The sequence below is a fragment of the Mesocricetus auratus genome, unplaced genomic scaffold (assembly GCF_017639785.1).
Source record: "Mesocricetus auratus isolate SY011 unplaced genomic scaffold, BCM_Maur_2.0 Super-Scaffold_100019, whole genome shotgun sequence".
Classification (NCBI taxonomy): Eukaryota; Metazoa; Chordata; class Mammalia; order Rodentia; family Cricetidae; genus Mesocricetus; species Mesocricetus auratus.
Window position 1 is genome coordinate 3755207 of NW_024429200.1, and position 26532 is coordinate 3781738.

General features: G+C 49.3%; 1 protein-coding gene across 1 annotated transcript in view; it reads left to right on the forward strand.

Annotated features, from left to right (window-relative positions):
- Window positions 1–26532, forward strand: part of Kiaa1549 (KIAA1549 ortholog) — a 129463-nt gene that overhangs the window by 96900 nt on the left and 6031 nt on the right. Inside the window, 7 exon segments of the mRNA XM_040728537.1 lie at window positions 202–317; window positions 7706–7911; window positions 8890–9113; window positions 10119–10272; window positions 14161–14484; window positions 18450–18496; window positions 21406–21563. Coding sequence (XP_040584471.1) covers window positions 202–317; window positions 7706–7911; window positions 8890–9113; window positions 10119–10272; window positions 14161–14484; window positions 18450–18496; window positions 21406–21563 — 1229 coding nt within the window.

Below are 26532 nucleotides of genomic sequence, written 5' to 3' on the forward strand. Positions count from 1 at the left end.
CTAGCATCTGTTGGAATGTACCCTGCTCAGCCGGTTAGTTAGCCATGCCAGCCTGTTTCCAGGACACGGTGACTGTGGCCATAGTATGATCCTTGACTTGTGGACTGTTTTTCGCGGAAGCCTGCTTCCAATGAACGACATGCTCTAAAGCCTTTCCTGGCCTCTGTTCTCTGATGTTTGCATTCTCCTTTGTGTCTGCAGAGTTTCTCCCTCAGATGCGGACTCCACAGTCAGCGAGGAGTCGAGCGAGAGGGACGCGGGAGACAAGGCGCCGGCTGCTGCCCCCGAGACCAAGGCCCACAGAGCTCCGCAGAGCGGTCTGTCACTGTCCTTCCTTCCGGTGTTAACAGTTGATCAGAGTCCCACAGGGCAGAGGATGACCCTACTGCAAATGCTAAATTAAAAACAATCCACAGCTGGGCTATGGTGGCGCACGCCTTTGCACGCCTTCAGTCACTGCATTCTGGAGGCAGTCAGATACATCCCTAACCGTTGGAGGCCAGCCTGGTCAACAGAGCAAGGTCCAGGACAGCCAGGGTTACACAGAGAAACCCTGTCTTGAAAACAAACCAAACAGCAAACAGACCTACAAAAATGGAATTTACATCACTCTTGTTGAGTTTCTCGCTTTTGAACCCTGTGTAGGTGTCTGCTTCAAGGGAAGGCATGGGTGGAGACTAGGGGTCCGCTGAGTTGCAAAGTAAGCTAATAGATCATTCTTAGTGTCAACAGATTCCCTGCCTGCAGCACAAGGAGAATTTAATGAAAGCTGTAGTCCTAAAACTGCCTTTTAGGACAGTGCCTGTTTTACAAACCCGTTTGATGTCACAGCTGTCACCGTTGGGGAGATGTTTATCTGTGACAGGTTCATACCATTTCTAGATCTTTCTCCCAGCAGGTAGTTGGGTATAATCAGATGGCCCAGCCTCTTCTTTGGTCAGGCACAAAGGTCACCCCCACTGTAAAGCTCATTGCTGTGGGTCTGCTGACTTAAAGCACCTATGCCGTAGGCCTCCCTTGCCTTGGTAATAGTTCCCGGAGTTGTGACGGCAGAGTAGCCAGCTCTACCTGAAAATCTACATCTTCTGATTCTGCCACCTGACTGGGGAGGTGACAGACATGCCCCACACGCCAGTTGGCAGCGTGGCTTCATATTTATCTGTTTATTTACGTGTTTATTATGTGTGTATGTGTTTGGGCACACTGTGCCCTGTTGCACGTGCGAAGGTCAGAGGACAGTTTGTGGGAATCTTTCCCTTCCTCCTACCACATGGATTCTGGGAATTGAATTCAGGTTGTCTGGCCTGGTGGGGCACCTGCTAAGTCATCCTGGCCTGGGTTCCGGCTTAACAGATTGTGTTAAATGAATGTGCTCTTGGTGAGTTGATGGGGACTTTGTTTGTTTGTTTGCTTTTTGTTTTTTTTCATCTCAGGATTGTGTCTCAGTAGCTCAGGGGTAGGGGATTAATAATGAATGGTTTTTATATCTACTGTTTGGAGACTTTTGGGTCTCACTATGTAGCTTGGGCTGTCCTTGCACTCACTGTGTAGACCAGGCTGGCCTCACAGTGTTCCGCCTGCCTGTGCCAAGTAGAATTAAAGGCATATGCCCGCCATACCCAGCTACGCTTACTTTAAAACGACGCTTGTTTTGCTTTCAGATTTATTTTATGTGTTTGAGTGTACATGTATGTGTACATTACCATGTGCATGTAGTGCCTGTGGTAGGCAAAAGAGCGTGTTGGATCTCTGGATGCGAGAATTCTGGATGGTTGTGAACCATGGGGTGTGGGTGCTGGGAGCTGAACCCAGGTCTCTGCGAGATCATCAAGGCTCCGAATGGAGCCGTCTCTGCAGCGCCATGCTGGCTTGTGAGATGAGGTGTTTCTCTGAAACTGCAGCACACACGGAGCTACATTCTATAAATGAAGAGACAGTGGGTGCTGGAGAGATGGCTCAGAAGCTAAGAACACTGGCTGCTCTTCCAGAGGTCCTGAGTTCAATTCCCAGCAACCACATGGTGGCTCACAACCATCTGTAACGAGATCTGGTGCCCTCTGCTGGCCGGCAGGTGTATATGCAGACAAAATACTGTATATACAATAAATAAATCTTAAAAAAAAAAGAAGAGACACTGGACCAGAGACCAAGGGCCTTATGCCCCTGGCCTCACCCCCAAGGCCTCGCAGGTCCCTGCTCTGTGTTCCTCTCGCTAACACTTGCCCCCCCCCCGTTCGTCCCTGCCCCCACCCCCCCAGGTCTTTTGTAATTTTGAGGAAATACCCGCATAGAGTAAGGGAAGAGGTTTTTCCCTGGGATCCAGTTTCACAAAATCTTAAAGCTTATTTGGCTTCTCCATGGTAACGGGTGCTGTGTTTCAGATATGGCTGGATTAAAAATCTCATTTCAGTCCTGGGAAAGAAATACTCGGGAAAGAAAGCAGAGAGCCCTGGCCCTTGTCTGGTTAACTTTTGCTGTGAAGGGAACAGACCCCAGCAGCGCTGTCAGCATAGCCTGCCTTTGGAAGTCAGGTGGCAGCGAGCATTCAGCAGCGGGCTGAGAGCCCCAGCCTGTGAGGCGGGGCCGTGAGCCGGAGCTTCCCGGGAGTGCCCGGAACTCGGGTGCTGCTGCCATAAAGGAAGCGTGATGATCTGTGAGGTAACATCGGCCCACGGAAGCTCCCACCTTCTTTTTTTTTTGGTTTTTTCGAGACAGAGTTTCTCTGTATTGTTTTGGAGGCTGTCCTGGAACTCTGTAGACCAGCCCGGCCTCGAACTCACAGAGATCCGCCTGCCTCTGCCTCCCAAGTGCTGTGATTAAAGGTGTGCGCCACCAACGCCCGGCCTCCCACCTTCTTAAAAGCTGCCATAAGAGCTTTGGGGCTGACATAAGGTCTTTTATCCTTTGTGTGGCGCTTCGTTAAATACCACATATATGTATATATGAGACACAGCATATGTGCCAGGCAAGTGTTCTCCACGGAGCACCACGTCCAGTGTCTGCCCCTGTGGAGACAGTGGCTTCCGTAAAGCCGGACCTGAAACTCTCTGAGTTCTGGGAGAACAAGTGTACTCTGCTGCACCTGGTTGTTTAAAATTCGAGTACAAAATCCCCTTTCTGCTGTGTGTCAGAGAGTGGGGAGGGGGTTGTTGAGAGCCACCAGGATTGCCTCTGGATTGGTGTCTCCTGTCACCACTGCGTGGGCACACCCAGTGGCCGGGCTTTAGGGTCTGTAGCATGCCACTTGCAGTGGAAATTCATAAGAGACTGCTGATTGTGTTTTGGTCATTTCAAACTTGACTCCGTTCCCTGCCCTCCCATTTGGAAGGTTCTAGCTAAGATTGGCGTGCAGCCCGTGTGTCCATCTCTGAGACTACAGAGGGAGCTGGCTCACGGGGTACCGGGTACTGTGTTCTCCACCGATGCAGTTAGGGTGAGCCGCATCTGCAGAGAGTGTGAAGAGGAGGTGAACATGGAGGTGTGTGTGTCTGTGTGTGTGCATGCGTGCGTGTGTGTCTGTGCGTGTCTGTGTGTGTGCGTGTGTGCGCGTGCGTGTGTGCCTGTGTGTGTGTGCGCGCGCGCATGTGCATGTGTGTGTGTGCATGCGTGTGTGTCTGTGTGTGCCTGCGCACGCGCGCGGGTGTGTGCGTGCATGTGTGTGTGTATAGTGCTTGCGTGTGGTTGCACACACCTTTAGTCCCAGCACTCAGGAAGCAGAGGCAGGAGGATCTCTGTGAGTTCAAGGCCAGCCTGGCCTACAAAACAAGTTCCAGGACAGCCAGGGCTACACAGTGAACCCCTGTCTTGAAAAACCAAAGCCAACCAAAAAGAAAAGCATGTATCCGTTATAGAATGGTGAGATGGAGTTGTTTCCTGTATGAGACACTCATCACAATTGCCTTGTTTTTATGCGAGAACATGTAGAATTTCTCTCAGTGTTGAAGGGTGTTCACATTTGTGTGTTTAGTTGCACGTGAGCATGTGGTGTGCACACATGTACCCGCCACAGTGCACACGTGTGGGTAGGAGGGCAGATCACAGAAGTCAGTTCACTCCTTACGCCTCCAGCTCTGCTCAGGCTTGGCAGAAGCCTCTTTACCCGCTGAGCCCTCTTGCCAGCCGTGTCTTGGCTATTTTTAAATAGATGATATATTATTTATTACAGTCATCAGGTGGATGATAGATTTCTTAAATGAGCAGTGTAATTTATATTATTACCTTTTTGAAAAGAACATTGAAAGAGAAAGGCGTTTTAATGCAAAGTCCCTGCTTGCCTTAGGGCAGGAGCCCTCACACGTCTGCTCCTAAGCACCTATTACGCTTTCCATGGGTTGTTATTATCTAAGTAATGTTTTTAAAATTGCACAGTCTATAGCATAATGCATAATACAATTTAGCGAAAGTTAAAAAACCCTTTCCAGGCATTTCGAAGGGCTGCGTCCTGGACGAGACAAGAGCCAGGGGTTTCTTTTTCTTTCCTGCCTTTACCTAGCAGTTTGGCAGAGAAACCTGAGGCCTGGGCATCCTTTGCCTCGCAGGCTGTAGCTGTAAAGCTCGGACCTTGACTGAGAGGACGGAGAGGAGCCCAGAAACGGGCTGAAGTTCAGGTGGGAACCAGGCAGAGATGACGGCATGAGGGGAGCCCCCACCCCAACCTTTAGACCCAAAGGCAACAGACATGCTCGGCCACCCTGGAGGAGAGTGGGCTGATGTGCCGATGTTGTGACTTCTCTCTTTCTCTAGAACTTCAGGCCAGCAAGCTGGCCTGCCAGCAAGGTTAATCTCTTTTTAGGCGTTAATCCTGCAGCTTGAGTAGCTGCTGCTGAATGAGTGCTTGACTGGGCTTGCAGTTCGGGTCACCCAGCCCTCTCCAAGTCTAGACTGGAAGGAAGGCCCCAGGACATCAGAATGTCTGCTCCCCGGGAGACGCCTCGTTTGGAGATGTCCGCACCGTTTCTAGTCCCCTGGGGTACCACACATACAGTCGGATCAGAGAGAACCCTGTATCCCTTAGGTGAAACACCAGCCTCTGTTTCCTACTGCTCGCTTTGCTCACCTGTGCTGTCTTTTATGCTCGGGAGACTCCACACTCCACACTTTTCGTTTCCGCTAGAGGTTGCAAACCCCCAGCTTTTGTCTAAGAACAGTTCCTACCTGTTCTCACCCTTCTGCTGGGTTTCCTTTAAAAACAGTGTCTGGGCGCGTCCACAACTGACTGGCTAAGGGAGAGCACCAGCCAGCCCCTCCCATCTTCTCATCCTCCCCTCCCTCCCTCCCTCCCTCCCTCCCTCCCTCCCTCCCTCCCTCCCTCCCTCCCTCCCTCCCTTCCCCTCCCTCTCTCCCTCCCTCATTTCTGTTTGTTTTTTCAAGATAGGGTTTCTCTGTATAGCCCTAGCTGTCCTGGAACTCACTCTGTAGACCATGCTGGCCTCAAACTCACAGAGATCCACCTTCCACTGCTGGGATTAAAGCATCTGCCACCCCTCCCTCCCTCCCTCCCTTCCTTCCTTCCTTCCTTCTATCCATATTTTGGTGTTTGGCTTGCATGTCTGTTATTATATCACATCTGTGCTGGGTGACTGAGGAGGCCAAAAGAGGCAGCAGGTCACCTAGTCTGGAGCTGTAACCTGTCACAAGCCGCCATGGGTGCAGGGAGCTGAACTGGAGTCCTCTGCAAGAGCAGCCCATGCTCTTACCCACCAAGCGTCTTTCCAGCTCCCTTTTTTCTTTTTCAACTTAAATTTTACGGGGGCTATTTCTAGTACATATAATATTCATTAGAGAAATTCCTCGTGACTGAAAATGAGAAACTGGAGAAAGTCAACCATTATATATTCTGACTCTGTATATATGTGTATATATACACGTGTGTCTGTGTGTGTGTGCGTGTGTGTGAGTGTACACATGTGTGTGTGTTGTGTATGTGTGTGTGTGTGTGTGTGTTTGAAACAGCAGTGTCTCACTGTGTGGCCCTAGTTAGCCTGGAACACACTGCCTATACCAGGCTGGCATTGAACTCATAGATCCTCGCCTGCTCCTGTACCCTGAGTGTTGGGATTAAAGGTGTACACCACACTGCGAGGTTTGTCCATTTTTTTGAGTGTATGAATTTCTTCATTCTCGTAGGCCTGATTACTTCTTTAAAAGTATTGCAGTACAGTGGATATAACATGAACCTGCCTGCCCTTTTTACTCTTAAGTGCCCTCTTTAAAGTGGAACTAATTCCTCTTAAGGATGACCTTTTCTTCTCCTGCTTCTTAAGCTTTTCTTTCTAGGAGTGAAAAGCCTGAAGCCTTCACAACTAACCTGGTGTCGTCCTGTGTGGCTCTAGACCCTTGTCTTTTGTCCCATCCTCCTGAAGTAGAGTCAGCCCATCCGTATCCATGGTGTCCGTATCCAACCGACAACTATAGATCAAATGTTTATTTCTAAGTTACACGTATGTTACATGCGCATGCAACCTTTCTTGTCCCCGTTCCGTAAATGTTAAAGTAACATCAACATGGCTTTGACATTGTGTTAGCAATAATATGTAATTTAGAGGCGGTGTGAAGCTTGCAGGACAATGTGCTTGGGTTGTGTGTGTGGCAGATGCTACACCGCTTTAGAAGAGGTTGGGTCCGGCTGATGCGCTTTGGTACCTGCAGGGTCCTGGGAACCCATGGCCACCCCATGTCAAGGAAGACGTCATAGCGATGCTTTCTTAGCTGCCAGGCCCGAGAGCGCCCAGAGGGGAGTGGAAGCTCACAGCTGATGCAAATGGTTTTCAGGAAAATTCTACAAGTTGACTCGCTGAGCAGGGCCAATCTCCTGCCCCTTTCTTTCCCCTTTTCAAGCAGGCTCTCACGTAGTCCAGGTTAGCCTAGGATATGCTCTGTAGCTGGAGATGATCTTGGGACTCCTGCTCCTCCTGTCTCCACCTCCTAAGTGCTAGGACTACAGGCGTACACTAGCATGCCCGGCTCAAATGTTTCATGTTTCGTTTTGTGGTTCTGGACATTGAGCCCAGGCCCTGAGATAGGCTGTGAATCGCTCTTCTCAAATGAACCTTCCTTTCTTGATGAAGATTTTTAACTACACGTAGAAAACAAAGCAAAACGAAACAGTTGCGTGATCTCTGGCACAGAGTATCATAATGAGTTTCTCACATCTGTCCTCAAAGCATTTTTAATTAAGTGTATGTGTGTGTGTTTGTATGTTAGCACACACAGGTGTGCACCGTGGTATGTATGGAGGTTAAGAACAGCTTTTAGGAGTCAGTTCTCTCTTTTACCTCATGCAATCCAGGATTGAACCCAAGACATAAAACCTGTACACAAGTGCCTCTTCCAGCTGAGCTATCCCTCATTTGTAGTGTGTGTGTGTGTGTGTGTGTGTGTGTGTGTGTGTATGTTTCAAGACAGGGTTTCTCTCTGTAGCTTTGGAGCCTGTCCTAGAACTCACTCTGTAGACCAGGCTGGCCTCGAACTCAGAGATCCTCCTGCCTCTGCCTCCCAAGCGCTGGGATTAAAGGTGTGCACCACTACGGCTTCTCATTTGTAGTTGTTAATGAAGACAAAATATAATTTAACATACACCACGTACGCTGAACTAGAGATCCCAGTTGTTTTGGTCAGAGATGAGGCAGGATGCTCTCGGGTGGTGTGACTCTGACTCCTAGCTGCTCTTCAGTGCTTCCCGCTCATGTGTCCCCTTCTGTTCCAGGTGCCCCCCAGCCCAGTTCAGGCAACGAGCAGCATTCCTCGGCCTCCATCTTTGAGCACGTTGACAGGATTTCCCGAACCTCAGAGGCCAGCCGGAGGGTCCCCAGTAAGATCCAGCTTATTGCCATGCAGCCGATCCCAGCAGCCCCCGTGCAGCACCCCGCCCTGACCGACCGAGTGGCAGAGACCAACAAAATCAACAAGGAGGTATTCGAGGGAAGAGAATTAACAAAAAAGCTCGCGTCCCGATTTGGTCAGTGCTAGGACAAGGAGTGACAACTAGTGAAAGGCCCAGCATCAGACAGTTGCTCAGAGCAGGCACGACTCGCTGCAGGTGGGCCTGGTTCAGAGCACCGGGCATGGTGACATAGGCCTGTAACCCCAGCACCCTGGGGGCTGAGACAGAGGGGCCATTCCGGGCCACATAGCCCAGGCTGCACTGAAAGCCCCTGTCTCAGAATCAGAAAACAAATCAAGAAAGAATCACACACATACACACACACACACACACCACACACACACACACACACACACACACACACACACGCTATATGTTTTTTTTAATGTTTTATTCTATGAAAATTTGGTACATGCAGTGTATCCACCTCCCAGCCCTCCCCAGACCCCCCCAGACCTATGTCCCTCCCAACTTCATGTCATCCTCTCATCATCATCATCGTTAATAATAAACCCCACCCACTGGGTGTGGGCACCCAGCAGTAGCCACACCCCTGAAGAAAAGAGGTCACCAACTGCCTGCCCCTCCTTGTGCCAGAGCCCTCCCCAACACTTGATTCCTTTTAGCCCTCAGCGTTGGTCAGGGTCAGTGATGGGCTCTGACAAGATCAGCAGAAGGGGGTTAAAGTAGCAGCCTCCCCGAGAAGGCTGCCTCTGAGAGGCTGTGCTCTCCGCCTCAGCCGCCCCTGGCTTTGAACACTGGGATTAGCCTGGAGATGCCCAGCCTTCCCTAAACTGGTGCTCATCAGGGAATGCATGGCTGGCTCTCTGCCACTCGGTGTAGGCGGTGTCCGTCCCCTGGTGCCTCCGTGGGTGCCTCCATCAGGTCTACAGAGCGAGTTGGGGGGAAGGGACGCCATCCCTAAGAGGAGCTTTCGGAGGACGTGTCCCAGAAACCCCAGCAAACCGCCTGAGTCATTGTCTATGCCGCCCACCCCCTGCACGCAGATCCAGTCGGCGCTGCGCCACAAGTCGGAGATCGAGCATCACCGCAACAAGATCCGCCTGCGTGCCAAACGCCGAGGCCACTACGAGTTCCCCGTGGTGGACGACCTGTCTTCCGGTGACACCAAGGAGCGGCACCGAGTGTACCGCAGGGCGCAGATGCAGATTGACAAGATCCTGGACCCCGCGGCCAGTGTGCCCTCTGTGTTCATAGAGCCCAGGAAGAGGTGGGCTGGGCCCCGGGGTGGTCGGGCAGAAACCCTGGTCACATCCAAATGGCAGTCTGTGACAGTAGTGAATTGAAGAGGTTTCCCTCACAGTCTTGCAGGGAGTCGCAGAGCTGGCTCCTGGAGGGGGAAGGAGCTGAGGAGGAAGAGGGTTCCGAATCTCCACATCCCAGCGCTAGCCCAGACGGCTTCCTCTGTCTGACAAAACCATGGTCTAGCTTCCCTGTACAGCCAGCTTCCCCCTACCCCATTTAGCTCTTCCCACCCCTCCGGTTACTCCTCACCTCTTTGGTCCCCTGGATAGTCACAGGGGAATGGGGCAGGTCTCCACGCCCCGCCTCCCCATCAGTACGTCGGGGCTGGGTAAATAGCTCAGTAGGTAAGAGCCTTAGCTGCTCTTCCAGAGCACCTGGGTTTCATTCCCCAGCACCTCCATGGTGACTCGCAACCACTTCCAACTCCAGCCTCAGGGGAGCCGGTGCTCTTTTTCTGGTAGGCAAACACCTATACTCTAAGAAATAAATAAAGTAATTCTATGCCCGAACCTGTACCCCTGGGGCAGGTGGGCCTCCTCTATTTCGGTTCTGTCTGTGGCCAGCTGCACAGGGCTGCCAACGGATGCCCCTCTGATCTTGCCCCCAGATTTATCTGCAGCCGTCTCTGGGCTGGCACTTCCTAGGCGCCTCTGTCCCTCCTCAGCCTCAGATCTGCCCCCCCCCCATTCAGGTCACCTGTGGGTATTAATAGCTCTCTGCGGGACCCGCCACTTTTGGATCGGCAACTGATGTCCTGAGTATAGACTGCTCTGCTGTCTCTGTTGTCTCTTTTAGTTAGGTCTGGCCCATAGGACCCAGACTGTGGCTATCACTTTGTCAGAGCCTCTGGAGCTTTTCCTACAGTGGCCAGCCCATCGTAGGCATTCAGAAAACACTGGGTGTCAAGTTGGCAAGCCAGCGGCTAGCAGGTTTATTTCCCGTGAAGATAATCCCTGTTTTTCCCTGTCAGCTCACGGGTAAAACGTTCTCCTAAGCCACGCCGGAAGCATCAGGTCAACGGCTGTCCCGCTGATGCTGAGAAGGACAGACTCATCACTACAGACAGTGACGGCACGTACAAGCGCCCCCCGGGTGTGCACAACTCTGCGTACATTGGATGCCCGGTGCGTGGTCCCGAGCCCCTGGGAGCCAGCGTGCGAGCTCTGAGGAGGGCGCCCAGCGCTTGTCCTGTGCACAGTGACTGCCAGCGCCCGCAGGCCATGTGCACACAGGGCAGAGGAGTCATATCCCCAGGAACTGCTGGTGACACCTCTGAGAGCGTGACCCAGACTTTCCTCTCTGTGTTAACCCATCTGTTTTCAGAATGGGAGCTTCCTGGAGTTAATTGGAAGAGCAAGAATGTCCAGATTTTCTCTCTCTGCTCTGATGGTTGTCAGGGGTTTTTTTTGGGGGGGAATATTTCCTGTTTTGTCTGTGTACCCCCACGCTCATAGAGTGTATCACACAGTTGAGTCTCCTTTATCCAAAATGCTGGGTCCACACTGCTTCGGGTACCGGATATGTTGGAATGTGCGTGCAAACTTCACCAGTTGAACATCCAGATAGGAGAGTCTGCAACGAGTCTACAACTTGACATGTTCAAAAACTAAGCATCATGTCAGAAAGTTTCTGATTTGAGATTAGGGTTGTCAACCTTACATACATACATACATGCATGTATATTTTCATGGAAAAAAGAGCTCAGTGGAAATCAAAGAATGAAAACCCTTTTTAAAAATGGAAGTGGACACAGACAGTGTGGCTTGAAGTGATGAGGGCAGACGTTGATACATTATGACACACAGGCACCATCGAAGAAGGAACCTAGCTTCTTGAGGGACCATTAGCAAGAGACACGAAGATGCCCTTGGAAAAAGAGTGAGAGTCCAAAGGACACAGCTCCCTGGCAGCAGGGGCAGCATAAAGGCCTCAGCCCTACTATGCTGAGCAAACTTAGAGAGCCAGCTCTGTCTGCGTGACCTTAGCAGCAAGCATGTCCCTAGAGAAGGTGTTGCATCAGACACAATTGCTTGGTCGCGCTTAAGTTTATTTGAAGTTTCCATTTTTTCCCCTAAATGACACATAACTAACATGAAAAAATGTTCAAAACGTGCGTACGAATGTGCCAGGCACTGTGCTGACGTGGGGCTGTAGTCTTAATTCCATCGAGATCGTCTGGAAGAAACAGGTTCTTCTTTGCGAGCTTAATGGGCTCTGAAGCCCAGCTGTGACCTTTATAACCCACTCAGCTCATGAGGGCTCTTGAGAGCTGGAGCTGCTAACTATAGATGCCACTGTAGAGCAAAGGAATCGAGTAGTTCCTCTTCCTCTCTCTCTCAATGCAGTGCTCCCTGACCAGGAAGGAGTCCCCTTCAAACATACATAGGCACATACACACACAAACACATAAACTCACTCACAAACAAACATACACACAAACACACATAAAAATTCACACACACACACACACACCAGCTTTTTCTGCAACAGGTGGGTGTTCCTGTCCTGCTGGAGTGTTTGGGAAGCGTGTCCAAACGCTGGTGGTGTTAGGCTCGGTCTAAAGAAGCCGTACTTGTAGGCCTTCCATGTATCCACCGGTGGTTTTGTGGAACTAGTTAGTCATAGAGGAAGAAACAGATTCCTTTGTCTTCCCCACTGCCTTTCCTGCCCAGCCTGGGCTCATCCTCCCAAGGGGGCCTGCAGGAGATCCTTGTTTTCTAGCCTCCCTTAAGTTCCGTCCTGTTGCATTTTGTGTAGGGAGTGTTTTTCCTTCATTCTTTCTCCTTGATGACCAAATGTCAGGCTTTCTTTGTGGTGTCCTGGACCCTCCTTTTGGGTTTAACTTAATTTGGGGGAACAAAATCTTGCTGCGTTGCCCAGACTAGCTTCAGAATCCTAGTCCCAGCAACCTCCTGAGTGCCGGGACTACAGGCAGATGCCACCGTGCCTGGCTCGGACCTCCCTTAGTTTCCTCCATTTCCGTCTTTCACGGGAAGTGCAGGATTCCTCCAGGAGTCGATGGGAAGAGCCTTCCTGGAACCTCCTTGGACTTTGTCACCAGGGCTGCCTTTCCAATGAGTCCCTCTCAGAAAGTCCTCCCCAGATGTACTTGGCTTTTGACTCTGCCTGAAGTTCTGTGATGCGTGTTTCAGAAACAATGCCTTTTCTCAGAGTCCACCTTTTCCTAGCTAGATTTTTTACCTTCAAGGGCATATGTGTGCTACCTGGTTTTTCTCTGGAAGTAGATTCTCCCTGAGGGCTGCCCTCAGATCATCAACCCCTTCTGGCCAGTCTCCACTCTAGTTTGGGCCTGGGAGACTCCTGTGCTAGGGCCGCACCCCGCCTGCTGTTGTCTGGATCAACACTGGCCTTTTTGTAAGGGAGCCACGCCCTTGCTTACATTCTGTCTTTGGCCGCCTTTTTGAGTTGCGTTGTGACAGACTTTTATGACTTGCAGAACCTAAAATATTTATTGTCTGGCTCTTGACTCAAAGTTTTTGTTGGCACCGGGCCTGCTGGTACCCATCCATGGTCCCAGCTGTGGCCAGGCGGCTGCTTGAGCCCAGGATTTTGGAGTTAGAAAGATCCTATCTCATTAAAACAACAACAGCAACAAAACCCTGCAAGTTTGTTGACCACCCTATGTCGTTTAGTGTGCAAACCAGATGCTCTTGGAAGAGAAAGGAAGTGTTATTAATGATTAAGCCAGGGCAGCAGGAACAAACCTAAGTCAGGATGCAAGGCTGCTCTCTGAAGAGCCCACTAAAGGCTGCAAAGCGGCCACCGCAAGGCGTGAACCACAATGTCTAGAAGAGCTCCGTGTGTAGGTCTGAGGAACGACGGGCATTTGTAAACAGCCGGCCTTTGGACAGGACACGGGCCATTGCTGTTTGGAGATCAGAGCCATTGTATTTACCCTGAGGCAGGCAGGAGAGGGTCACGAGGAGGCCCAGGAAACCCAAAGGTCCTCCCTTCTGAAGAACGCATACGGATTAATAATTGCCAGGAGGCAGATTTTGTTGATGGCGTAGCTGTCTGCCGCTCGCCCAGACCTCTTTGAGTCTCACTTCTCCCGTAAGCCGCCCTAGGGAAGCTCCTGGCTACACTTGAGTGGAGTTGGGGGTTCGGTGCCCTATCTGGGGTGAGCTGATGTTTGCTCATGTCTGAACGAAACGGAACGGCATCTGAAGACTGGAATTCAAGAGAGTAGAATTTAAGTTCCAGCCTAGCAAGCACCTTAGGAAGTCTTAACTGTGTGTCGGGTTCTGACAGTGGAGGCTGAGACAGAGAGTTGGCGAGGAGACAGAGGAGTGGGAAGTTCTGACTTTGTGGCTCTCCTTTTAGGTTTCAGGTAGGATTCCTGTGCCAGGGAGAACCCAAAGGAGCCACCCTTCCCATCCTCAGAACCTGTCTGTCCTGCTCCAAAAGTTAAACTGTCTCTGTGTCCTGTAAAGTATGACCACTGAGGTTTTCCTGGTTCTTGCTTCTTAAACTGTAGGTATAGACATTGAACTTTTCTCAGTGAATCAGATACCTCCATTTTAGAGACATAATTTCTGAGTATTTATTACTATTTACTATGGTAAGCAGCTTTTAGACAGGTATTTGAATTATTTATGCACAGACATGGTGTCTCCTGGCTGTTAATAGTCTTCTCCTTTTGGTTTTTTACACCCACGGAAAGTCCACTGGATTTTGTGTAGAGTGTGCACTTTGAAGTGTGAATTGTGGCTACTTAGGTTCTCAGGGAAGATGTCTACCTCGTGGTTCTGAAATCCATTTCACATAGTGGAGTTTTACAGAAAAAGCTGGAATATTCCCACTTCGGTTTTTCTCCTATTGAGGTCCTTGTCCCCCACTAAACGAGATGCGTATTATGCAGACGAGCCCTAGTTCTTATGACAAACCCTCTCCCACACACAGAACCATTGTTAAATTCCACTTTGCGCCTCCGCCCCCGGCGCCCGTGGAAGCACTGGTTCATTCATTCATTCTCCTTGCCTCTCACGCAGTCTGACCCTGACCTCCCGGCCGATGTGCAGACACCGCCGTCCTCTGCCGAGCTGAGCAGGTATCCCGGCTTGCCCTTCTCCGCCTCTCAGTACTTCCCGCCCCAGCAGTCCATCGAGGAGGCACGCCAGACCATGCACTCCCTCCTGGATGACGCCTTCGCCCTCGTGGCTCCCAGCAGCCAGCCTGCCAATGCCCTGGGAGCAGGTCCTGGGGTGCCGGCCAGCCTGCCCGTGAATAGCACCCCTGCCAGGGAAGAAAGGCGAGCCACGCAGTGGGGGTCTTTCTACAGTCCAGCCCAGACGGCCAACAACCCTTGCAGCAGCGTGAGTACTGGCCTCCTAGAATTCTCTTCTGGGCACGGCGTTTGAGTTTTGTTACCTAACCGTGCCGCTTGAAGACTCCCTGCAGAACCTGGGCTGCATTTGATTAGATTTAAAGCTGCCTGGCAGGTCTTAGTCTTTATCCTCTGCTACCATTAATTCTTAGTGTTGGAAGCATCCTTCCGTGTGGGAGGGATGCGGGTGGTGATGCAGGCCCGTCTTCCCAGCTTCCTTATAGGGTCATGAAGAAGAGATATGTTGTCAGCGTGCATTCTTGTTGATTCTGTTAACGGGATCAGGATAGAAACTACTCAAATTGTCTAACTTGTTCTCAAACCACCTGGTCATGGAGATGTTCCCACGGCTGGGAAAGCAGAGGCACTAGTCCAAGCGCAGTGGGTGTGTATGTGTGGCTGGGGGATGGGGTTGGCGCTGTTTCACATGTGGATGTATGTGGCTGCACATGCATGTGGGGGACCAGAGGCCAGACCTGGGTGCCGTTCCTTAGGAGCTGTCCATTTTGTTGAGGGGGGCGGGCCTTCCTCTCAAGCTGATGAGTTCATAGAGGCTGGCTGGCCAGGAAACCAAAGGGATCCTCCTCCTGTTTCCGCCTCCCAGCACTGGGATTACAGGCGCATGCCATCGTGTATCTGGATTATGATGTGCGTGTTGGGGATCCAACTCAGGGTCCTCAAACCCAGACAACAAGCGATTTACTGACCATGCCACCCCCCAATTCTCTTTAAGAGAGGGACACACAAGGAAATGACACTCACACTGCTTTCCACCAGTTTCAGATGAAATGATTGCACTAAAAGCTTGTGACCTGTTAACTCCAGAGAAAAGTTAATAGGTTACAATGTAAATGCATTGGCTGGTGAGTATTTATACTGGGCTTTCCTCATTTTCTTTTAAACCTGTGCTAAGGCAATCCTGGGGGGTGTCTTAGCTATCTCTCAGTATGTGTGTGTGTGTGTGTGTGTGTGTGTGTGTGTGTGTGTACATACATATGTGTCTATGGATGGAATATTCATCTCTACGGTTGGTGTGATTCTTTTCAATGTTGATTATTTCCTTTAATGCGAGAGATGCAGAGATAGTCTGTGTTGGGGAAATACCGTCCCATCTCGTCATTACTGTTTTTACTACTAAACTTAGTTTTCCAATAATAAACATTAAGCTACTTGAAAACACACGAGACGAGGGATTTGTATCTAGATAATCAGTGAGGTGTGACGCATGCCTTTAGCTCAGCAGAGGCAGGCAGTGTAAGCTAACTTGGTCTACACAGTGAGTTCCAGGACAGCCAGGGCTACATAGTGAGATCCTGTCTGAGATGAAGGAAGAGGAAAGAAGGATAAACACAGATGCTGGGATAATGTGGGGAGAGGAACGCTTGTTCTCGATGGGAACGGAAACGGAAGTAGCCACTGCGGTGGTTCCTCAGCCCTGAAGTGTCGCACCGTTCACATGGCTGCGTGTGAAACCAGCTACGCGCCTGTCAGCAGGTGAACAGAAGAAGATGTGTTGCGTATGGAATGGGACTGTACCCGGCCGTGAGGAAGAGTGAACCCGTGACGTCCATGGGGGAATGGATAGAACCAGAAGTCATTGTGTTAAGCAAATAAGCCAGCCTCAGAAAGACAAATAGTATGTTTTCTCCTGTCTGTACAATCTAGATTTGTGTTTTATGTATATGTAGAGCGTGAACGTAGAAAAGGGTCCTCGAGGGACAGACAGGAAGAGGTCCCAAGGAGAAGCGGGTGTTGGGACACGCGTGACGTGAAAGCAGGAGCAGAGGCTGTTTGAGGAAAGGGAGGAAAGAGAACAAGGCATAAATGCACGCATGCGTGAAAATGCCACAGTGAGATCCACCACTTGTAGCTTTCCTTTCCTTTTTAATGTTTTTTTTTTCTTTTCCGAGACACGATTTCTCTGTGTAGTCCTGGCTGTCCTGGAACTCGCTCTGTAGACCAGGCTGGCCTAGAACGCAGAGATAGTGAGTTCCTCTGCCTCCCAAATGCTGGGGTTAAAAGTGTGAGCCACGCCGGGCGGTGGTGGCGGCGCACGCCTTTAATCCCAGCACTCGGGAGGCAGAGGCAGGCGGATCTCTGTGAGTTCGAGGCCGGGCTGGACCGATAGCCTCCAAAACAATACAGAGAAACCCTGTCTCATAAAACCAAAAAAAAAAAAAAAGCGTGAGCCGCCACTGCCAGGTTGAAATCCACTGCTTTCTATGCTAGCAAAGATTTTAACCCAAAAATCTATGGGAATGTTTTCCAATAAAAAGAAAAAAGGTATTCAGTTTGACAGTTGCTCTTACTTTATTGCCAAGGATTGTGCTCACGTCTTGGGTGTGTCAGGCAAGCGGTCTGCTGTTGGGCTACATCCCTATCCCAGACTGCTGTGGCTCTGACAGAGGTGGGCATTAAATGCCGCCCCCCCCACAGCCAGGCAGTCTCCCCAGGTAATGATACACTAGCTAGATGAACCAGTCATTCATTTGCTACATTTTTTCCCCTGAAGAAATGGAAGCTTTCCTTTTCCATCGAAAGCCTTTAATTCACCCAGTTGTAAACTTTATAGTTCTAAAGTTTGGCTCCAGCAGCACACAGACTAATCCCAAGACCTGACAAATGGGATGGCGTGAAATGAAATTGCTCAGATACAGTAAAGAAAGCAATCCCTAGTGTGACAGGTCGGCCCACAGGGTGGAGACAGCCTGGCAGCTATACACGGTGGCCCACAGCCGATGTAACTCCAGTTCTAGGGGACCCAGTGCCTTCTGTGGCCCTGCTGACACTGCACACGCGTGGCGCGCAGATGTACACACAGGCAGAACACCCTTGCACGTAAAGCAAAAAATGAAACTATAAAGATGTCCGTCAGTCGAAAACTTGCATCATTGTTTGGGTGGAGGACCCCAGTAGCATGCTCAATTGTAATAAGAAAGCAGTTCTTGCTGGCCATTGTGGCGCACGCCTTTAATCCCAGTGCTCGGATGGTAGAGGCAGACGGATTTCTGTAAGTTTGAGGTTAGCCTGGTCTGTATAGTGAAGTCCTGTAGCACGAATTCTAATTGGTCCCTGTTAAGAGAAGCTTTTTCTTTTGCTAGCCGCTTTGGTTTATCCCCCGCCAGTCGCCTGGGCTCTGCCGCGCCAGCCTGGTTCTAGATCCGCATGAGTCCCAAATAAACACACAGGAGGCCATATTAATTATGAAGCTGTTGGCCTTGCTTGTCCCTTACTGGCTAGCTCTGCCTTAAGTAATTACCCCATAATTGTTAATCTAAGTATGTTTCTTACCGGAGAATAGTTCCCGGCGTCCTACCCCCATGGCGTCACATGTTGACTCCCTTGTGTTTCCCCTTCCCAGAATCCTCCTCGACTCCTAGTCCCTCCTATCTAGGTTTTCTATTGGCCAGACAGTACTTTATTGACAAATGCACAGGCAAATAACAGGACTTACCCAACAGGTCCCAATAATAAAAAGCTGGAGTCAGTTATCAGGGTAAATGGTCAAAGGTCAGAGAAGTAAAGGAGCCACAAAAGAGACCTCTCATCTCTACTGAATCCTCAGACCAAAGGGGTGATCCTGTCCTCAGACTGACTCCTCAGAATGCATCCTCAGACGGCATCCTCACACTGCCTCTCAGACGGCATCCTCAGACTGTATCCTCAGACTGCATCTCAGACTGCATCCTCAGACTGCTTCCTCAGACTCACTGCCTCTCAGGCTGTTCTGCCTCTCAGAAACCTCAGACTGCATCTGAGTTCCTGTCTCCTCCTGCCTTATATTCCTTTCTCCACCCAGCCACATTATTCCTGTCTCCACCTCCCTAGTGCTGCAATTGAAAGCACTGGGATTACAAGTGCTGGAGTCACCTTTGTGTGAGCTCTGTTTCTCTCTGTGTCATTTTATAATGAGTATTAAATGCTTATTTTTGTGTTCTTTTTAATTTCCCCTAGAGATATGAAGACTATGGAATGACTCCCCCATCAGGCCCGTTACCAAGGTAAGGTTTCCAGAAGAAGTCCCATCATGGTTTTCTCAGGAAGACTGTTTTTTTTTTCCAACTTACAGGCTCATATTTTTTTAAAAAATTTGAACAGTTACCAAACTCTGGGTTGTGTATTTTCTTGACCTAATCAGAAGAGGTAAACTGTGCACTCTGGGAGATTGCTCAGTGGTAAAATGCTTGTGGAACAAGTGTTAGGACTTGGGCAGGCAAGAAGGCTCAGTGGATAAAGGTGAGTGCCACCAAGCCTGATGACCTGAGTTCACTGGAACCCACACAGTAGGAGGCGGAAAACTGACTCCAGCAAGCTGCCCTCTGATCTATGTGTGCCGTAACACACGTTCATACATAGCTACACACACACACACACACACACAGACACACCACATACACACTCACACACACCACACACACACACACACACACACACACCATACACACACCACACACACACACACACACACACACACACACCACACACAGACACACACACCACACAGACACACCATACACACACTCACACAGACACAGACACACCACACGCACACTCACACACACCACACACACACACAGACACACACACGATATCAGAATTTAAGTTCTGCTACTGTATGAGAGCCAGGAAAAGATGAATTAGAAGAACAAGGACCTTGTGAAAATGGAAACATTAAGGGCAGTTTTACTCATTAAACAAAATTAGGAAGAATATGAATCCAAATATTTACAAGCTTGCAGCAATATATATAAAGGCTGTTGTATTGCAACCGACTTGGACTGATTTTAGCACACAAGGGTGATTGAGCATGTTAAAAACCAAGCCATGTAATGTACTCCTTCAAAGAGGACAAAGGAGGCAAAACGCCATTTCGGTAGATACAGCATTTGATGAAACAGCATCCATTTGTGCTAAGAGTCTTAGCGAATAAGACATAGAGGAGTATTTTGACAATGAGCTCTGAGCCTGCTCAGTAGATGTGCCAAGTAGAATTCACCCAAGTTGAAAATATTTATGAGCAAGCAGTGATTTTTAAAATCAGATAATTAAAAAAATTTAAGAAGATAAAAATCAGGCAGTAAGGGGCTGGAGAGACGGCTCAACAGTTAAGAGCACCTGTTGATCTTGCAAAGGATCAGGGTTTGGTTCCCAGCACCCACGTGGTGACAGACAACCATCTATAACTCCAGTTTCAGGGGACACGAAATGTCCTCTTCTGGCCTCCAAGGGCACCAGGTTTACACATGGCACACTTGTATTCATGCAGGCAAAATATTCATATACCATGAAATTAAATAAATCTAAACAAAAATTTTAACTGGATGGATAGTCACAGACATGTCCAAGAGGAGGAATTTCTGTCCTGCCTATTCCACCGAAAATTAGGCATCTGTTAACCTGTGTCTGTATTGTGAACTTGACAGTGTCCGAGCATCTACAGGTTTTTCTGGATGAGCTCAATAGGTTTTTTTTTTTACTATTATGAAATTAAGTGTGTCCATATCTGTAGACTCTTCATAGTTTGCATTTTCCAAATGACAGATGTCATAAGACAGAGCAGTGGGTTTTAATGGAACAGAGTGTGGGAAGTCCCTTTGGAGTCCTGTGTCAGATTCCAGAGTTTTGGTGTGAAATCAAGCAGTGTGTGAAATGATGATTGGAGTGTTTCCTAGCAAATCACTAGCACGTGTGCACACACACAACACACACACACACACACACACACACGCACGTGCACACACACACACACACACACACACACACACCCTGTGTAAGGGCAGATTCTCCTAAAGTAACACATGGCAGATGACGATATGAAGCACATGGGAAACTGTGCTGTTTGGAGGGATTTTGTTTTTTACCTTTTTTTTAATGGAGTGTGCTGGATATCTATAATTTTGTTAAAATGACTGCAGAACCTGGGAACGCTGTTAGTGCTGTTGATGCATGACGTTCTGCTGCTACTGATCTTTTATAGAAACATAAATATGTATGTGCATATATGTAACTTGGATTTTTGAAAACTAACTGCACTGCTGATTTTGGGGGGGAAGAAAGTATCCCCAGTTTATCATGTTTACTTGACATTGTACAAAACTCAACATTCATGTTGTTCTAGAAGTTTTTTCCCATTTGTACAGGGATGATACACTGTATTAAATATGTATGGTCTTATCTATGTGGGTTTGAATACAGAAACTAATAAAGTATTCTCTAGAAAATAAAACAGTTGGGTGAGAATCTCTGTGAAAGGCATTTGAGTCAAATCTCAGGCACCTTCCACTAACTGGGAGTGGTTGGGGACATTAATTCCTGAGGATAGTTGTACTAGCATGTAATGGGCTTGTGCTTTTACCAGACCTTTAAAGTAAGTGTTCTCAAATGCTCTTAGTTTTAGCTTACCATAAAGTTATATTTGTGGATAGAATCCACATAAAAGCTCTTAGGATCCCTCAATGATTTTTTTTCTAAGTTTAAAGGGGTTCAGATCTTAAAAAGTTTTAGAACACTTCTCAAACTGGCTTTCCGTCTTGATGGACAAACGAATGTGGAGTTTTTCCAAACAGCTTATGCCTGGGTTGCATCTTTCTGGGGTGCAGCGTGGAAGCCAGACTGAAAAGCGGGGCTCCGGTCATGTGCCTCCCCTCTCCTCTACCGTCCCTTCCCCCTCTTTCCCTCCCCTTCCCTCCTCTCTCCTTTCTTTTCATGGTAGTCTTCTAGACTTAGTACTCAGGTAGCGCCCTGAACAAACAGGAAAGTTGTAGTTTAGGGAGCAAGAGAATGTCTTATGTTCCCGAAGAGATAGATAATTAGGGGAAGCCATCTTAATCCCTGTAGGGGGCGCTAGCTAGCCTAATGGCATTCTAGAGCCAGGTAAGGGCTTTTGACTCCTGCTGTGCTCTCCCAGCAGACCTAGCTTCGGCCCGGGCTTGCTGCCGGCTTCAGAGTTGGTCCCCCCTGAGCCCTCACAGCCACAGTCATCAGCTGAAGCTCCATTTGCTGCCCGAGGGATCTACTCCGAGGAGATGCCGTCCGTGGCTCGGCCTCGGCCTGTCGGGGGCGCCACAGGTGGGTACGGTGACTGAGCTTGCATTTTCCCGTGTAGGGCCATGCCAGCCAGTGTAGCTGGCCCGATCGATACCTTCCATCTCTCCCTAAGAGTGCTGGGATTACAGATGTGTGCTGCCTTTTAGATTCTGGGACTCCAGCTCGGGTGGTCAGGCTTCTGTGCCAAGGGCGTTTACCCGCCGAGCAGTCTCCGGCACCCTACGAATAAACTTGATAAATTATTTCCTTGGATTGGCTCGCCAGAGGTGTAAGTGGAACAGCTGTGTGACCCTTTCGGGTTTCCGTGGGGGGGGGGGCACTGCTCTTTGGTGGGCAAGCAGAGGCTACCGCAGCAGTGCGGGGGTTCACTGTGGTAGCTGTTGGTGTTACCCCTGAAGCTTACCCAAGCTTCAGACTTTTACTCCTTCTATAGCCTTCTGGCTCATGAAGAGCCCGTGCTGAGAGCTGTTTGTGAGTGAGTCCTGTTTCCAGCATCTGTGCTGCTTGAGCTCAGGGCCCTTCCCAGGCTCGTACTATTTCTGGTATATTTTGCAAAATCACCTTGGTGTGTTTTATGACTTAAGCCCATTCACTCTGTTGCCCCTCCCTAGTCATCCCCTCCCCCTCCTCTGTGAAGCCAGCCTGAAGCTTCTCTCTGCAGAATACACACACACACACACACACACACACACACACACACACACACACACACACTTCTATGATGTCATCAGGAAAGCAGCTTAGGCTAATTCCAAATTTTCAGTGATTGCTAGATGTCTTAGTCAAAGTTCTGTGGCTGTGAAGACACGCCATGGCCTTGGCATTGTGTTTCTTATAAAAGAAAGCATTGGGTTGAGTCTGGCTTATGGTCCATAGGTTTAGTCTGTTAGCGTCATGGCAGCATGATAGCTGAGAGTTCTGGATCGGTAGGCAGCAGGAACAGAGAGATGCACACTGGGCCTGGCTTGAGCATTTGAAACCCCAGTGACACGCTTCCTCCAACAAGGCTATATTTTCTAACAGTGCCACTCCCTATGGGCCTATGGGAGTCATTTCTGTTCAAACCACCACACTAGATATTTTTCTATTGTGCTGTTCTAGAATATTCTCGTAGTTTTCATTGTCTGCTATCCACAGAACAATGTATCCTGATGCTCTCTGGAATTTCCCACTTTCCAGGTCCTGTTCTTTGTCCTCTTGTTGCTCATGTGTTTGGGCCTTGCTGTACTGCAGGTGTGCTCACCCAATGCAGATGCGTTAGTTTTCAGTTTAAAAAAAAACATGAACATAGAGATTGTATGTGTCATGTTCAGCTACAATCTGTCTGCTGATTATTTCTTTCTTCCTTTTTTTTTTTTCTGTTTGTTTTGTTTTTTGAGACAGGGTTTCCCTGTGTAGCTTTGGAGACTGTCCTGGAACTTGCTCTTGTAGACCAGGCTGGTCTCGAACTCACAGAGATCCACCTGCCTGTGCCTCCCGAGTGCTGGGATTAAAGGCGTGCGACACCACTGCCTGGAGATAATTTCTAACAAGAGATGAACTTATGTAATTTTTTAATTTTTGAGACAGGGTCTCTCTGTGTAACTACTTGGCTGTCCTGGAACTAACTCTGTAGACCAGGCAGGCCTAAACTCACAGAGACTTACCTGTCTCTGCCTTCCAAGTGCTGGGATTAAAGGTGTATGCCACCATTGCTAAGATAGAAATTGCGTAATTGTTTATATTGGAAAACGTTTCTATCTACTGGAAGAGTATTTTTTTAAAGATTTATTTATTTACTTAATGTACATTGGGGTTTTGCGCATGTATGTCTGTGTGAGGGTGTCACATCCCCTGGGACTGGAGTTACAGACAGTTGTGAACTGCCATGTGGGTGCTGGGAATTGAACCCGGGTCCTCTGGAAGAGCAGTCAGTGCTCTTAACCGCTGAGCCACCCATGCAACCCCTGGAATAGTCTTTTTAAGATTTATTTATTTTACTTTATGTATATGGGGTGTTTTGTCTGTCTGTCTGTCTATGCACATGTACTCAGTGACTGGGGAAGCCGGAAGACGGTGTTGGGTCTTTTTTGTTTTTTTGCTTTTTTGTTTTTTTTGGTTTTACGAGACAGGGTTTCTCTGTATTGTTTTCGAGGCTGTCGGTCCAGCCTGGCCTCGAACTCACAGAGATCCGCCTGCCTCTGCCTCCCGAGTGCTGGGATTAAAGGCGTGCGCCACCACCGCCCGGCTGGTGTTGGGTCTTTTAAAACTGGGATTACAGAGGGTTGTGAGCCACTTTGTGGGTGCTGGGAGCTGAGCCCAGGTTCTCTGCAAGAGTGGTTAGTGCTCTTTTAACTGAGGAACCATCTCCAGCTTCTAGAATTACTTTTTAATTATAAGAAAATCATCAAATGTGCGGCTGGGACTGTAGCTCAGTTGATAATGTACGTCCCTGATGTACACAAGGCCACTCCTCAATACTGCATAAAACTGTGTTCCTCAACACCGCTACACACCTGTAATCCCAGCCCTTGAAAGTCAGAGGCAGGCAGATCTCTTGTGAGTTCAAGACCAGCCTAGTCTACATAGTGAGGTCCAAGACAGCCAGAGCCACATAGATAAACAAAAGAAAAATAAGAAAAGTTTGCAAGATATTATGAGAAAGAGGCTTATAGCAGAGGATCATCATAAAAATTGATAAGTAGGGAACCTTCAGAAGACATAAGCAGAGAACAGGAAGGAACAATTCACAGAAGTGTAGGGGTGTGTATGTGTGCATGCAAGTGTGCATTTACACCATATAAAAGAGCTTTTAAAATGTCAAAAACAACTAGAGAAGTGTAGGTTAAACTTGAAATGCAACCATGAGATTATGTTCATAAAGATGTAGTGATTTTCTGGGCGGTGGTGGCGCACACCTTTAATCCCTGCACTCGGGAGGCAGAGGCAGGTGGATCTCTGTGAGTTCTAGGCCAGCCTGGTCTGCAGATCAAGGTCCAGGACAGCCTCCAAAGCTACACAGAGAAACCCGGTTGTGGTGATATTTTGTTTATGCTGTAACAGATACAGCTTGCCTGCAGATCAGAGTGCAGAACTAACCACACTAGTTAGCCATAGAGGCCAGGCAGTGGTGGCACACACCTTTAACCCCAGCAATCAGGAGACAGGGCAGACGGAGCTGTTAGTTCAAGGCCACCCGGGGTACTTGATATTGATCCAGTCTAAAGAGAAACAGCGTTCACACAGAGGTGATCCCAGCACTTGGGATCACAAGCCTTTAATCCCCGTACTAGGAAGGTGGAGACAGGAGGATATGGCTGGGCAGAGAGAGGAATAAAAGGAGGAGGAGACAGGAGCTCAGTGAGGGGCAGTCAGCCTGAGGATTGGTTGTGACAGGACCTCCCCTTTGGTCTGAGCATTGGTAGAGTAAGAACTCCGGAGTCTGGCCTCTGTGCTTCTCTCTCTTTTACTCCCTGATAGCTGACTCCCGAGTTCTTATTATTAAGACCAAAGAGAATGGCAACAGCAGAAGAGAGTGTGGGGATTAAGTTTTCATCTGTGCTGAGCTCCTAGGTTGCTTGGAGTGAGTATCAAGACAAGCGTAAGGGACCCCAACAGTGCTGGGGTGTATCAGGACGACAAGCATAAGGGACCCCAACAGTGCTGGGGTGTATCAGGACGATAAGCATAAGGGACCCCAACAGTGCTGGGGTGTATCGCCCACTTCAGCTCACCTCGGCTGTGTCGCTATTGCGGCTGCTGCTGATGGCTGTGCTAGTTACTGTTCTTGCTGGTAGTCAGAGCAGCTTGAGGAGGGGAGGCTTCCTTCTGCCTCATGCAGAGGGTTCCGGTTCCTCTTGGCAGGGAAGGTGAGGCGGTGGGAAACGGTTAGGAAGCAGAATCTCGTACTGAGAGAGTTTAGGGGATCAGTTTGGAAGTAGGATTCGTGAGCATTTCATTCGGTAGAGTTTTGTTGTTTTTGTTTTTCTTGGAATATACAGTCTCCCTGCTCCCAAATCCAGGGTGTTGAGGGCAGAATGACACGCAGCGGGATGTTTGGCGCATCGTTAGTCAGAGTGGGGAGAAGAAAAGGGAAGTCACCCCCTGGATGCCAGTGAGTGCGTGGCACAGCTGCTTGTCCTTCTTACTTCTCACTACTTTCGTCTGGCTGTCCCGGAACTCACCGTGTAGACCAGGCTAGCCCTCAGACTCACAGAGATCCTCCTGCCTCTGCCTCCCGAGTGCCCGGATTATAGCTGCGTGCCACCACGCCTGGCCTTCCTTGTGCAGCTATTGAGAGCAGAGACTGGGAGAAAGGCTTGGAAGGCTTTAAGACCCTCCAGTTGCCTCCTCCATGCTGGGCGCTTGATCTCCCTTGTGCCTCTGTTTCCTGAAATAGCCCCCTGTGGTGACTGGTACTGATGCCCAGCAGGGCGGAGAGTCAGGAGGACCAGGGCTGGGAGCCTGTGCTGTTTTGTTATGGGATCAAAGCCATATTCAAAGTCAGGGCATTAGGATTTCTGCCGCTGTGTGGTTTAACACAAAAGGTGGTCTTTAATCCCTCCCGGACCACATCCATAACCTCTAAAGACTAGCCCGGCCTGTGGCCTGTGTCTGGAGCAGAGTGCCATCACTGGAGATGGTATCCCTGGCTTTCCCGTTGCTCACATGGCGCTCACTGCCCAGGCTGAGGCCCAGGCTTCTTTTCCTGACCAACGGTTATTGCTGTTCAAATGTGACCGGTGAAGAATTCCTTTTAAAACGTCGTCTCTCAGCTGAGGGTAACCGGACAGCATGAAGATGGGCTGAAACGGAGAGGCCACATTACCCCAAGGGCCCCCAGAGAGCTTCTGTACTATGGACAAACTTAACGACCCTAGCAGTGTTTAGAACTCCGTTCTGTATTTCACAACGCTCAGGGATAAGTGTTAGGAGTTTGGAGTTAGCTCGCTGGTGAGCACTTGCCTACCAGATACAAGATCCTGGACCTGGTCCTGAGCACCACAGAAAA